This window comes from Nematolebias whitei, chromosome 4 (assembly GCF_014905685.2).
Source record: "Nematolebias whitei isolate Nwh7 chromosome 4, NemWhi1, whole genome shotgun sequence".
NCBI classification, from domain to species: Eukaryota; Metazoa; Chordata; class Actinopteri; order Cyprinodontiformes; family Rivulidae; genus Nematolebias; species Nematolebias whitei.
This window is the reverse complement of record NC_056501.1, coordinates 7,472,606-7,486,187: the sequence shown is the minus strand read 5'-3', so window position 1 is coordinate 7,486,187 and position 13,582 is coordinate 7,472,606. Positions and strand designations below refer to the sequence as shown.

The window sequence follows — 13,582 nt, the reverse complement described above, 5'->3', positions numbered from 1 at the left end:
GCCGCTCGTTTCCTCTGGGACTTTAGGGCCGCAAAGACGCTTCACAGCTTCTCCTAATTGAATCTTCATCTCCAGCAGCTTCGTCAGAACCTCGCTGGTTATGTAAAGAACACCGAAGGAACGAAATGCTTGGAAATTGTAAGAAATAAACGGTTTGTGCAAACAATGTGAGATTCCAGGGATGATTTTAAAACTCAAAAAACAAAGAGAAAATATTAAAGTTTGAAACTTTCAAAAATTGGTCCATGTGGTAACTGTTTTATTCAACAAACAAATCACAAATGATTCGGCTAATAAAGCAACTAAAGCAGGGGTGTGGCTCGAGGGTCATTTGCGGCCCTTGGAGTGATTTTGTGCGGCCCTCAACTGCAGTTACCAGTTATACGACTTAGTGGGTATTTAAAGTTTTAAAAACTAAATTGACTGTTGCGGCTTCTGCTTAACAAATTATTGAAATCTACTGTATAGAAAAAAATGTATTTGGAAAGATAAATACAAACGGTTATGTTTGAGTGTCAGTCAGATGTAAAGTGCTGCTGAATAAATGTCGTTGAGCCTCAGGTGGGGAAGTTTAAGCCATCGACCCGAGGCTAAAGCCCGCTCAATCAGTCAGGCTTCGAGACTTCAGCTTCCAGCTATGGAAGAGGAAAAGCATAAATCTTCAGCTTTTCAAACCGCTTCCTCCATCGCTCTTATGCTCAGACACACAAACAGCAGAATATCTTTTCCGTCACTGGAATGAGCCGGATTAACAGTCAGCGCGCTGGGCCGGTGAGCTGCCACAACACACTGCTGAGCTGTTATGAAAATTCAATCGAGTGCCTCAATACACCTTTAGAATCGTGAACGCAGTGAAGGATGCTGACGGAGAGCAGATGCACACATGATCCGTGTAAGCCAGGGGTCATGAGAACATCTGGGTGGAGAAAATTACACGAACTGAAAATCTGCATTTATATTTTTAAATGGCTCGTAAAATACCTGATCACATTTTAAGTAAAACTATTGTATGGAATAAAGATAAGACAGTTTTAGAATAATAAAAAAAAAAGCTTTAACAATATAGGCTGTGCTGGGCTTGCAGATGATTAAAAACAGAACAACATCCCCATCTTGTGGTTTAAAGATTAAAAAAAAAAAAATCAGAACTCTCACATTACCTCTGCTGCTCATCTGACTGGAATAATCTGCTTAAAAAAACAAAACTTTGTTCTGACCTCACTTGTCTCCGCATCTAGTTTTAAAAATTGCTTAAAAGCCGTGTTTAAAGATACTTGCAAATATTTTCATACTTAGTACTCTCTATCGTTTAACTTTGACGAACTGTTGTTGATGAATTTGTGATTCCTTGTTTGTTATTGACTACTGTATTTTATAGTTTTGTCTAAATGTATCGTTTCCCTACAAGTACCGGTCGGTGCCGCCGGGCCAGCACCGTCATTAGGAATTTGTTCCTAGTGTTTATAACTCGTTAAATAAAAGGTAAAAATAAAATCTGTCTGATGATACATTTAGGGATGGTTTCTTTCTTTCAAAGTGTCACTCTGTTATGGATGCTCAAATAAATAATGCAAATGATAAGTGTAGTCAGAGGTGGGGGCAGGATACTTGATTGGCCACCCCCAGTTGATTGACAGTCACCGCATGTGGCAGTGAACGATGCACGATCAGAGTAAACACCTGGCAAGCATCTGTCGTGTCCGGCATAGATGTTTCATCCATCCATTGTCTTTACCCGCTTCATCCTTTTCAGGTCATGGGGGGGTCACTGTGGAAAAGGCTGGGGACACCCTGGACAGGTCTCAAGTCCATCACAGGGACACAGAGACAAACGACCATTCACTCTCTCACTCACACCTAGAGACAATTTAGAGTCACCAATCAGCCTAACACGCATGTTTTTGGTCTGTGGGAGGAAACCGGAGTACCCGGAGAAAACCCACGCATGCACCGAGAACATGCAAACTACACCCAGAAAGGCCCCCAGGCAAGGAATTGAACAGGCAACCATCTCACTGAGGCAACAGCTCCACCAACTGATCCACCGTGCTGCTGAGGACTTTTCAGCGTGAGGAAAACAATTTTCTGAACCACTGAATTAATATAAATTAACAATTGTACAATGTTTCTGGGTTAAGAACCATTAAGTAGAAATATGGATCAACAATGGCGGCAACGTTTAAAGAAAGAGTGACGCACGGATTGTTCAACGGAACAATAAAAGCTCCATGTGCCGACGTTCAACTTCTTTCTAAGACATCGATAATATACGTGTTATATGTTAATGTGCCATTAAGAAATAGTATACATATTAATATTTGTATGTAGCCCCCTGAACCACACCTGAAGTCACTGACAAGTGTTGCGTTCAGGAAAAATGGGATATTTTTGCATCTCTGCAGACAATCAGCAAAACTACACGACTATATGGATTGTTTCAGGTAAACATGAGTTCACAGCTAAAAAAAATGTATTATTTTTATATTATTTGATTAAAAAGGTCCAGATTTGAGCCTTTAAAGCTTCCCTCACATCCCGGTCATCACTTCAGCACATTGGGAACTTTACGGAGTTTGTGGTTAAAATAAAATAACGAAACAGGCGTTTGTTCAAACATTTTTAATCCATTGTTTCTGAAGTCAGGAGCTGCTTCAAGTCTCACAAACGAAACTTTGTTGATGTAGAAAAAAACAGACCTCAGGAGCGTCGAGACAAAGCTTCAAAAAATCCAAATAAAATAAAGACTTTATGAAGTCCTGCGTATACGATCTGATAAACGAGACAAAGTCCTGTTTTCACATCTGATGGCTTTAGTTGGAGGTTGCTGACAAACACAAGAGAAACTGTTGAAATCAAAAATTAAAGAAATAAAATAAAAATCAGTGCCTAAGCTGGTATAAAGGTCCGTTTAAATCATTTGTGCCTGCATCTATGATGAGCTTCATATTTAACACCAACCGATTACCTTTATTCTGTAAAGTTGAACCAAAATGTAAACATTTAAACTTTATACCAAGGAATTTGCAAATAAGAATTGAGCACGAGGTACAGTTAGATCAGAGGGAATTTGCTCAGAAAATGTAAAAATACGATTTTTTAAATTTGTTTAATATTACAACTTAACCAAAGTGAGTTTTTATTTTCAATTTTAAACTGTTCGTTCACAAAAGTTCCTCACGTTTCGAATCAAAACTGATGAGAACGGTTTGGATCCAGTATCGTCTGTATTTAATATGATCACGACGGATCTGAATACATTTTCTGTTTGGTATTAAAAGTCGTCTCCATCATCATAATTTAAGACTCCGTGAAAGATTCAGCATTTCTTTGCGCCGGTAGAGAAGAATTAGCTTCAAGTTGGAATCCAAACCAAATTCTGATGCAACTTAAGATCAACTAAATGGAGAACCACAGAATTAATTCGAATACCACATGTACCATATTTTTTTGGACTGTAAGGCGCAAAATCAATGAACAGGTCTGTTTTCATAAATAAGGTGATCATAAGGCGCATTAAGCGGAACAGTCATAAGTCAAACTTTGCTCATTCACAATAAACTCATAAAATCGGTTCGAGGTCAGTAAGCACAACCAGAATTAATACATGAGTCGCACCCGATGATGTCGATTTTTGAGAAAATTAAAAGGATTTTAAGTGCGCCTTATAGTCCGAAAAACACAACCATTTTTACAACTTTCTTTTTTATAAGTTTGAAATATTTAGATTAATCAATCAATTCTAATAAACTGAAGATTTGTTCTCAATTGGCTTTACCTAGAAATCTTTATTTCTAACAATTTTCTACTTCAAACTTGTTAAATGTTATATTTATCTGTTTTTACGCTCCTTATGCTTTAAACCAAATCCCCAGTTTATCCATTTAAGCTGTTTTTGTTTGTATTTTTCAGACAATTAATATTCAGGAACCAAAATCTGAATTGCAGCCTTGTACGTGGTTGTCTTTTAAGAATATTTAAACAAAGAAACATTTACGTTTTACTAAAGTTAGCAGAAAAGTAAAAAATAAAAATAAAATAAAAGAGACCTTGTCCAAAAAAAAAAGAAAAAGTAAAAGACAAAAAAAAAATTGCACGGCATCTCAACATTCTTGTTCACCAAAATAAACCACCAGGAGCACTGAGTGGTGCACACACAAAGAAAAACACTTGTTTTCATAATTGGGCTCCCAGTTTGTTCTTTCACAAACATAAAAGGTAAATTTAAATTTTAGAAGGAAACAACAGAAGTACACAAACTGAAATCAGCACACGCAGGTCTGTCCTCTCACGGACTCGCAGGAGACTAAAACCAGCTTCGTTTGGACGATGGCTGCGGCGGAACATCGGCGAGTCGTTTCTCTGTTCTCACGGTTCGAGCACAGATTCCCTTTTTGTTCAGTGACGACAGGAATGAGAATCTAAAATCATGATCTGCAGACTCAAACGGGACAGGAGACAACAAGCTGGTGCAAACGCTCGTTAAAGAACCGACTTCCAGGTTTGTCTATTTCAACCCCCGAAACATAAAAAAAACACACAATCGGTATGACGTCACCTCCAACCCACACGCTCTCATCACAAGTCACCAGAACCCACAGGGAACGCAGCGCTTCAGAAGCTCTAAACATTTGTACAATCGTCAGCAGAAAAAGTTCACATCGCTCTGTTCTGTAGAACAGTTCCTCCCACCGTCTCAGTAGAACCTCTTGTTCCTCTCCTGCCTCTTCTGGAACACCACCGCCCCCACCACGGCGCACACGACGATGCCCAGCAGCGCGCACAGCAGGAGCAGGAAGACCTTCCATCCCGTGAGGGGCGTGCCACGGAAGTTCCCCGTCGGATCGTCGATGTTGTCTGCAGAGGAAGTGCGGACATGAATCATCTCGTCCCACTCTCCCACTGGTACATTTTCATCTTTAAATCACTTCTTGGTCTGCTGCCTTCATACATCTCCTCCTACATGTCTCTGCGTGAGTGCAGCTACGGCGTGCGCTCTCAGGACATTATTACCTGCAGTGTCCTCTCAGTGCGAACTGAACTAGGCAAAAGGGCCTTCTCCTACTCCGCTCCCGTTTCATCTTACAAAAAGATCTGAAGCTCTCGACCTTGACCTCTCTAAGTGGCTTCAAGAATCTGTTGGACTCCTGGCAGGGACCAACGCAGACATGTTCCCGTTTTCAGTTTTCTACATTCGCCTTAGAATCCAGCCGTTTTTGTTACTTTTTTTTTTTTTTTGCCATCTAATTTTAATTTGTTAAAAAAATCAAAAAAATCTGTATGCCTCTTTTATGATTGTCCATTGTCGTCATCATTCTTAGTTGAAATCAGGTCTCTCTTGTAAACGAGTCCTCGAGGGTCAATGGGATTAACTCGTCTAAATAAATGTTGAATGAATGAATCTCGTCAACGCTCAGTCATGACAGCATGCCGCTTCAAAAATGTTAATTAACTTTATTGAACCTGTTTAAATTTATTTAAATTGCTCGCATATTGATTCTATCATGGACATAAATTGTTTTATTAGATGCAGTGTTTGCACTGACGTAGCGCTAAGCTAGTGCTGCACAATACAGACATGCTAGCTAAGAAGCTATAAAAGTATATAAAGTTTAAGTGCGCAACACAGATGCGTCTCCACACGTCTCCGGGAAACACCGAGATGGCTCTACTGGAAAGAGCAGGCGGGACGCCGATGTCCCCCGTCACTGAGGGGGTCTGTAGTTTTTAAGATGAGTGTTTTTCTGGACTTGAACAGGGAACGCAGGTAAACCTTAATGTTTGTATTACAAAATATTCACATTAGTAGGAGATGGAGTTGTAACTAAATTGGTGATATGCGACTTATCTGTGCTGCTGATTTCTTGCCTTTAAGCTGCTGTATTCATACCCATCTGCTCACTGCAGACTCATGTTCGGGCTGCTGTTTAATACACCGTATTATTTGACATTATTAGTGTTTAGCATATATTTTAGATCCTTATATACCTTTTCTTTTATACTTAATATTTTTGCTATTTTTGGGTGTAACTGGGACCTTGAGTACACAATTTCATTCCACCTCGTGTACCAAGTGATGCGAATGACAAAGAACCTTGAGTTACACACGCCCACAGTGGTGGCCATCTTGGAATGTGACGTGGCGACCCAATTTTTGACTGATCTTTCTCAGGCCAAGACGCAGCCACACACTGAGGAGTGTCGGCGCGTTGCTTAGTTTTGATCCAGTCATTTAAGAACAAAATGTTTTAGCAATATTACATGTGAAAAGCACAATTTACTCAATTAGCGGTGGTCAGTTTACAAATAAACATGGTGGCAACCATCTTGGATTTTGACCCGATTATTAACAATGACCTTTCGTATACATAGATGCAGCTACGCACCAAAACGGAGGTTGATACCGCACTTATTTTTCAAGTTATCATGCTAAGAACATGCATGGATGGATGAAGGTTATTTCCAATTACCCCTCTTCGCTCCACAACGGGAGACAACAAAGAGCGATGGTTCATTTTTATGTTTACGTTACAGAAACTTCTGTTTTTTGTTTTATCCTGTAGATTTGCATTTACATGAAAGAGAACAAGTCTCCTGGAATTTTATTGTACCTTTCGGGGACTTGAGCAGGCTGACACTGGGCTCAATTTTGGTCCAGTCCAGGTTCTCCTCCTCGGGGGTGTGTTCCACCATCAGCTGGTAAAGCTTCATTGAGATGATGTCATGGTTATCTGGAACAAAGTGATTAAAAAAATGGCATTTCAAAGTAAAATATTGAAACATGACTAAATAAATGTATACACGCTCAAAGTTAAGAAGGACGTCGTTACAACGGCATCAGTTTTCTTTATTTCAGGAGTTGCTGACATGAAACATCCCGATTCTTGTGTTTTCAGTTGTGACCTACCTGAAAGATCTCCTGTTGCTGCAGACGCACCGAAAAAATATCCGGTAGGAAGACGAACCCCTCCGATGTCGATGCACTCCTTCCACTCGTTCTTGTCATCAACGTCGACCATCACCTGCCGTACAAACTGGAGGTGAGGAGCTACAACACATCACTTTACCACGCCCAGTCGGTTCCAAACTAAAACCCGTTGAGATAGAAAATGCTGCACAGCTGGAACCGACTTCTAGACAAAACCAGCACAAACTCCTCCACACCAGCTGTCAAACACAGCTAATGATTCGGGCTGCAGACCTTACTAAAATACTGTTGTGGGACTTCGAGATGAATGAAAATTAAAAAATGAAAGCAGCGTTGTAAAGAGGGCTCAGCAAGGTCAAAGATCAGATGATTACTAAAACACCAGCAGGATTAACCATTGATTGACGTCAGTGACCAGGCTAACTACCACTAGCATGAATTTATTAGCATTTTGTGCAATCAAACAAATAGCTGTCAATATCACCAATAGTGATTGGACAGTTTTACGTGCAACTAATTACTGAAATGCAAACTGACAAAAGTTAAAATATAAAGTTTATTTCTGCAGCTTTACACGTAAAAGTCAACCATGTTAGTTTTGAGGTCGAGGCTGGTCAGGAATCTATGACTGCGTTGGAATCCCGACATTGTGGGAGTTTCCCGTTGAATTTTCCCACTTGGAACGCTGAAATTCAGACTTCTGTGTACAAATTAAACGCGGCACATATCCTTCGCCTCTCTGTTTATTCCCTCTTGTCATTTCAAGATTTCATCAAACTAAACAACAAAACGAAGCGAGATGTCACTCCTTACGGTCAGTCTTCCTCTGGAGTAGCGAATGGCGAGGTACGTGTCATGGATTCTGTTTCGGATGTCAACCGAGCAGCCCCCCAGCTCCGAAGAGCGACCGTCTTTCCCGTGATCGTAGCTCACAGAGCCGTTGTTCACCATGGCAGAAATGTAAGGGAAGGAGCGCTGGCGAGACAAACATTAAGCAACGAAATAATCTTTAAAAAGCACTTCACAGTTAATGAGGAACAAATGAATAGAAAACAAGACGTGCGTGGATAAAACACCTGAAAGCATCCGTTTACTCCACAGGATCACTGGTGTTTATTTAGACACAGACATGCAGAGGAGCACTGACAACACGGAGTGAAATTAATTACTGGCTTCAGAGAAATTATAGTATCATATAAAAACGTGGTCCAGAATTTGGAATTACAATAAAAATTCATTTTCTTTTCACTGCAGCACAAAATTGTCAACCGTACAAGAAAAGTATTTTCGTAAATTCAAAACAAATGAAATGTAAATGTCACTTTTTGACTGGAACGTTTTAATTTCTGATAAAAAAAAGAAAAGCAGTTTGAATACTGGGAGCAGAACGACTTTGCTGAAACTTGCTAAAGAAAATAAAAAAAACTCAACTGAAACTGATAAAAGTTCAAACAATCAGAAGAAGAAGAAAAAATAAATAAAAAAGCCAAAACTGTAGCTAAAATTCATGTCAATGAGATAAAATATACTGTATTTGTCACCCTATAAGTCACTTTTTTTTTTCATAATTTACCTGCCCTGCAACTTATATGCCGAAGCAACGTATTTATGTTTTTTTTCCATATTTATAAACAACTTTTGGCCGAGTTATGACCATTTTCATTCATTCCGACATAGAAAATATTGAACACTACCATTTTCAGCCACTAGATGACGCTCAAGTAGTATGGCATGCCGTTGTATCATGTAATAGGTAAAAGTGGCTATTAATAGCACAATCGGCTTGCCATAAATCAGCTTCATTTCACTGCGCTGCACCGGCGAAATGAAGCTAATTTGACCACTGAAGTGCATTTTTTAAGGAAAAGTTAAACTGAGACAAAGCCTTTACTATAATCTTGAGCAAACAAAAGATTGTTTTTAAGTGTTAGTCTTGTTAAATTCTTGTTAAAGTCTTCCCATGCACGCTCCCGCAGCTGCCATTTGGCAGCCAATCTATTTTTGGGACAACTCCGATCCATGTTTCTGAGTTGTCAGCGGTGACGCGTAACAGATGCGACTTATTTATGGATTTTTTGTACTTTATTAGACATATTTGGACTGATGTGACTTATAAGGCGGTGAGACGTGTACGGCTGAAAATACAGTATGTTTAGGATATAAAAAGTATAAAATGGGAAAGGTGAATAGGTGAAGATTGTAGCTGTAATGTCCAGAATGAGCTGAGCGTTTTGATCATTAGTTAAAATAGCTGAAAGTACGCTGACTTTTTACAGTCCTAAAACAAATGCAAGCAGAAAAATAATAGTTTGAATGGCGACTCTTCAGTCGCACACTTAAAATAAATGCAAAACTACAACAAATGAATAGAGGTCTTTCAAACATTCACATGCTCCCGACTCTGACATGCTGCTTTACAGAGGAACTCCAACGTAACACTGAGACAGCACGCCCACAAGAAAAACCTAAACAACGACTCACATCTGTCGCCTCATCGTTAGAGTAAGTATCTATAAAAACGGCCAGCCCCTGGAAGTGAGCAGTGTTGGAAAACACAGGGCCTGCAAAGAAACAAGCCGGTCAATGCCCCGCTCGAGTCACACACACGACACTTACATCCATTTCATGGAGGTCATTGCGGAAGGTATCCACAAATATAGCCAGGCCAACAAAGTGATCTTGGTTTCCAAACACAGGGCCTAGGATGGAGGCAGAGATGAGGCGAGACATGAGAAGACAACCAGAGGCACGTTCTGTGGTCAACAGTGATGAAAGGACCCAGCGATAATGGAAACAAACATCTGGATACGATGAAATCATGATGGGAGAACAAGTGGTCCATGACAAGCAGACAGACGGGTTTGGGTCTACACCAATGCTCCAGAAGTGTTTAGCATTTATTGTTTAGTAACTTTTTTTCCAACAAATACCCTTTTTATTTATTTATGATGCAGTGTTCAAACCTTAGGGAAGCTCAGTTATCTCTGGATGTACGTCCAACATCTGGTTAACTTCTGGAGTCAACAGGATTCAAGATGGTCGCCAAAACAGAAATTACTTTAGCTCAGTCAATTTTACAGAGCTAAAATTTGGTGTTGTAGTAGCTTAGAGTCGTGCTTGACACATACTCTGGCAGCAGACGCATCGTGCAAGGTCTTTAATGAAGTTGCACGAAACATCATTTGCAAGGTTTGACCAAAATGACTATAACTTTATCTCTCATCATAAAATCATCTTAGCCTAAAACTTGTGCATGAATGACTGTGGGCGATATAAAATCCTAACAACGCCAGGCCTTTACTTTAACGACACGTTTACTTTTTGTTCCGTTAGTTAGCAGCTTTTAAATACAAATGAACGTGTGTTTGAAATGTGCTTTACAAATAAACTGAGGTATTCATCAAGAACCACACTCGTCAGTGAGTCAGACACTCTCTTCTTTTAAGTTACAGTCTAAAGTGTTTTTTAATCACTATCAAACTCCTTAAATGGAAGTTACTATCAGCTAAAGTATTCTAGGATTGTTGTTGAAGATAAAAAAACGAGTGCATACCGTAATGTGATGCTACAAAACGGCTACAAGTTATAAAAGGAGCGTTGCTGTATTTTTAGTAAACCCAAACCTCGATGCAAAAAAGTGACAAACTGAAATGAAGAGTGAATTTCTTCCACGAAGGACCTCAGCATTACTGAGGCTCAAAGTACCTGGATGCAGCCTGTCCCTTGTGTACCAGATAGCAATGCCGTCGCCATTGAGATTTTTCTTCCCCGACCCGTGAACTTTAAACTGCACGTGCATCTCCCAGTCCTTCAGGTAACAAGGCTGCAGGGTCAGAACATGGATGCAAAGGAAACGTCAGTATCAAAAACACCAAAATGTGCTTTTAATATTAATATTTATTGAATACAGACTAATTAGTAAATATCATTTTCACCAATTTAGGATGATGGATAAGCCACATACGTTTTGTCCTTCAGTGTTTAATCAATAGAAATGTAAATCTAGACACAACATCCCCACATTTGTTTAGGAAATGTCAAATTTAAGAATTTTGATCTAATCGTTTTGGTTTTCTCCGCGTTCTATAAGTTTAAATTCAAATTTTCTCTGGTTGTTCACCCACTCTCCGTGCTAAACTCTCCTCACCACAATGTTCCAGATGGATCCCTCCTTGCTTCTTTCGTCTGGAGTGAGTCGGACGTATGAGCTGGTCACCAGTGTGCTTCCCCCAAAGTCCCACTGACTGCCAACACCTGCGACACAAACACGTCAAAGCACACGTCAGACACAGCTGAGAGGTGCACTACCAAACGGGCTCAACATATCCAGGGTGGCTTTAGGAGCTTAGGCTTTAATGACCCTTACAACGGAGACTATGTCGAGTGATTTCATGTGAAATGTGGAAGCTGGCATACCATCCTCACACTTTAAACACAAGTAGAACTGATTAGAATCGTTGTGCGTTTCTTTAAATAATGTGCTGCCGGTCTCATCTGTTATTAAATCATGGAAAATATTCCAACTTTATTATGTTAGCTGCAATCATAACTGTTTAAATGTTCTTTACTCTAAGTTAAGAACAATGATTAACAAACAAACAAAAAAAAGATTAAAGACAATTTATTGTATGTTAGTTTTTTTAAATTCCTGTTCACTGGGATGGGTGAGTTTTCCATGTTTGTGCTTAAGTTGAATGTTTGATGCAACACAAAAGTGTTTTTGAAGACTTAAAATAGGAGAAATTTGTCTTGTCATCCCACTAGAGTTGCAAAAACTCCTTAATTTCTCAACCAGTTTAACAAAAGTGGTATCAGTTCCTTTGTCATTTTTAGCCGCATTAACAAAAATAGTTTTAATACGATGTAGAAATTGTATTTTTTGTAAAATATCGTCTAATATATTGCCATAAAAAACAAAAAACAAAAACATGACTCAACAAAGAAGCAGCAGCTCCTCGGGACAAGGTTAAGAAGTCCACCTAAAGGACAGTCCTTCGAGGAGTCGGACACTTTGGACAGACAGGACAGACGGTTTGGAAGAAAGGGGAATGAAGTATTTCATGTTAAACTGGACAAAATAAACAAACAGAGCTACCATGACACAAACATTCACATGTGATCAAAATACTTCACGTTGGTCAGGTGACAACTCCCAGGATGTGACTGTGTATTGTATTGTACAACACAATCATACAAAGCAGTTTTTAAAATACAAATACTGAGGTCAGACTACAAGATACTTTTGGATGTTTGAAGATCTCAACTTATAAAAGTAGCGGTGATCATGATTTTGCAGCTGATGCTTCTGATTTTTAGAATATTTTGTTTCTCCATTTCTGTTTATGAGGGCACAGATTGTAAAGTGCCTTGAATATGAAGATAAGATAGAAAGGAGCTAGAAAAGTACAGTTGATTTACCATTTAGATGCAGTTATAACTGTTTAAATGTTCTTTACTCTAAACAAGAACAATGGTATTCAACTCAAACTGCGTTTAACACATTTTGTCATCTGTAGGTTTCCATTTTTAATGACGTCACTCACTACATGCTTTTGTATCCTCTGCATTTAAAATATATGCATTAATATTATTTCACGAATATTTTTCATGTTTGCTGTACAGAACTGTGCTGTAGCTTTGTTTTTAAAGTATAAAACATAATTACATATTGGATTTAGAAGCCTGAAACTTCTAATCTATAATCAGAATCGAAGCATTACACATTGAACCTGCACACGAAAAAAGAGCCCAGTTTTATTTATTCAAAATTTAAGATTAGCCATGTTAAGTTTTTCGGTTTTTGTTTAGCTTAGCGTGACACGCGCTGTTGAGTTACTTTTTATACCACTAACCTGTTAGCTACATTAAACTTAAAACTTGTTTTTCAGTAATAGTTAGTAGGACGCTGTAAAAATCCACTGGTTGATTTCTAAAAATGGGTGAAACTAAACAGCAGACAGGATATATCCGGTTAACGTATCACCTTGATAAGGTTTCATCAACGAATGCTCTCTCTTCAGATGTTCGGCGTTTCCATCCGTTATATCGCAACAAACCAGACTCCATTGCACCGCGAGGAAGACAAAATTTACGCTCAAAAAGGTTTTAAAGCCACTCATTTTCCTTGAAACACTCAGCAAAAAACTCCCATAACAAATTTGCTGGAAGGGACTCCCACAGCTTTAGTCTTCCGAGCAGAAACACGATCCTTCGGAATTTATGACGGACTTCTGAACTTCTTAACTACAACTTTTCGATTAGGAACAACACTATTTATAAATAATTTAAAATAAGATTTTTTTTAGGTAAAAATATTTTTACAAGTAAAACATTTAAAGTGTATTTATGTTAAAGAAACATTAGCGCGACGCTTGTTTCCGTACGGAAGATCTTTGAAGATGGTGTTCATCAAACGAGCCAATCAGAAACAAGCACATCGCAAAATAGGCCAATCAGAGGTGACTTGCATTTTTAAATAGTGTCCACCAGAGGGCGACAAAAGACAAGAACAAAAACAGAGAAGCCGCTCTTAGGGAGGTTTATAAACTCGAATCAAGTTATAAATCACGTTATACTGAAAGTATTTTTCGTTTTAAGTCACATAAAAAAGTCAGAATTATATATTAAATAACAGTAAAATCAAAGGAGGTGATTGAG

General features: G+C 38.9%; 1 protein-coding gene across 1 annotated transcript; it reads right to left on the bottom strand.

The window, feature by feature from the left end:
* Window positions 1-4,273: 4,273 nt before the first annotated feature.
* Window positions 4,274-13,111, bottom strand: lman2 (lectin, mannose-binding 2). Its single transcript, XM_037675641.1, has 8 exons — window positions 12,909-13,111; window positions 11,073-11,179; window positions 10,631-10,748; window positions 9,542-9,624; window positions 7,739-7,900; window positions 6,905-7,019; window positions 6,609-6,728; window positions 4,274-4,854 (listed from the first exon to the last, which is right to left on the bottom strand). Exons 1-8 carry the CDS (start codon window positions 13,042-13,044, stop codon window positions 4,694-4,696), a joined length of 1,002 nt encoding a protein of 333 aa, XP_037531569.1. The 5' UTR covers window positions 13,045-13,111; the 3' UTR covers window positions 4,274-4,693.
* Between the last annotated feature and the right edge of the window lie 471 nt (window positions 13,112-13,582).

Excerpts from the sequence above, each read along its gene's own strand:
- lman2 (XM_037675641.1), bottom strand. The coding sequence starts at position 13,044 with ATGAGTGGCTTTAAAACCTTTTTGAGCGTAAATTTTGTCTTCCTCGCG. Across the intron at positions 11,180-12,908 it reads GTTGATGAAACCTTATCAAG|GTGTTGGCAGTCAGTGGGAC; the intron begins GTGATACGTTAA and ends TTTGTGTCGCAG. Across the intron at positions 7,901-9,541 it reads ATGACCTCCATGAAATGGAT|CGCTCCTTCCCTTACATTTC; the intron begins GTAAGTGTCGTG and ends TTGTCTCGCCAG.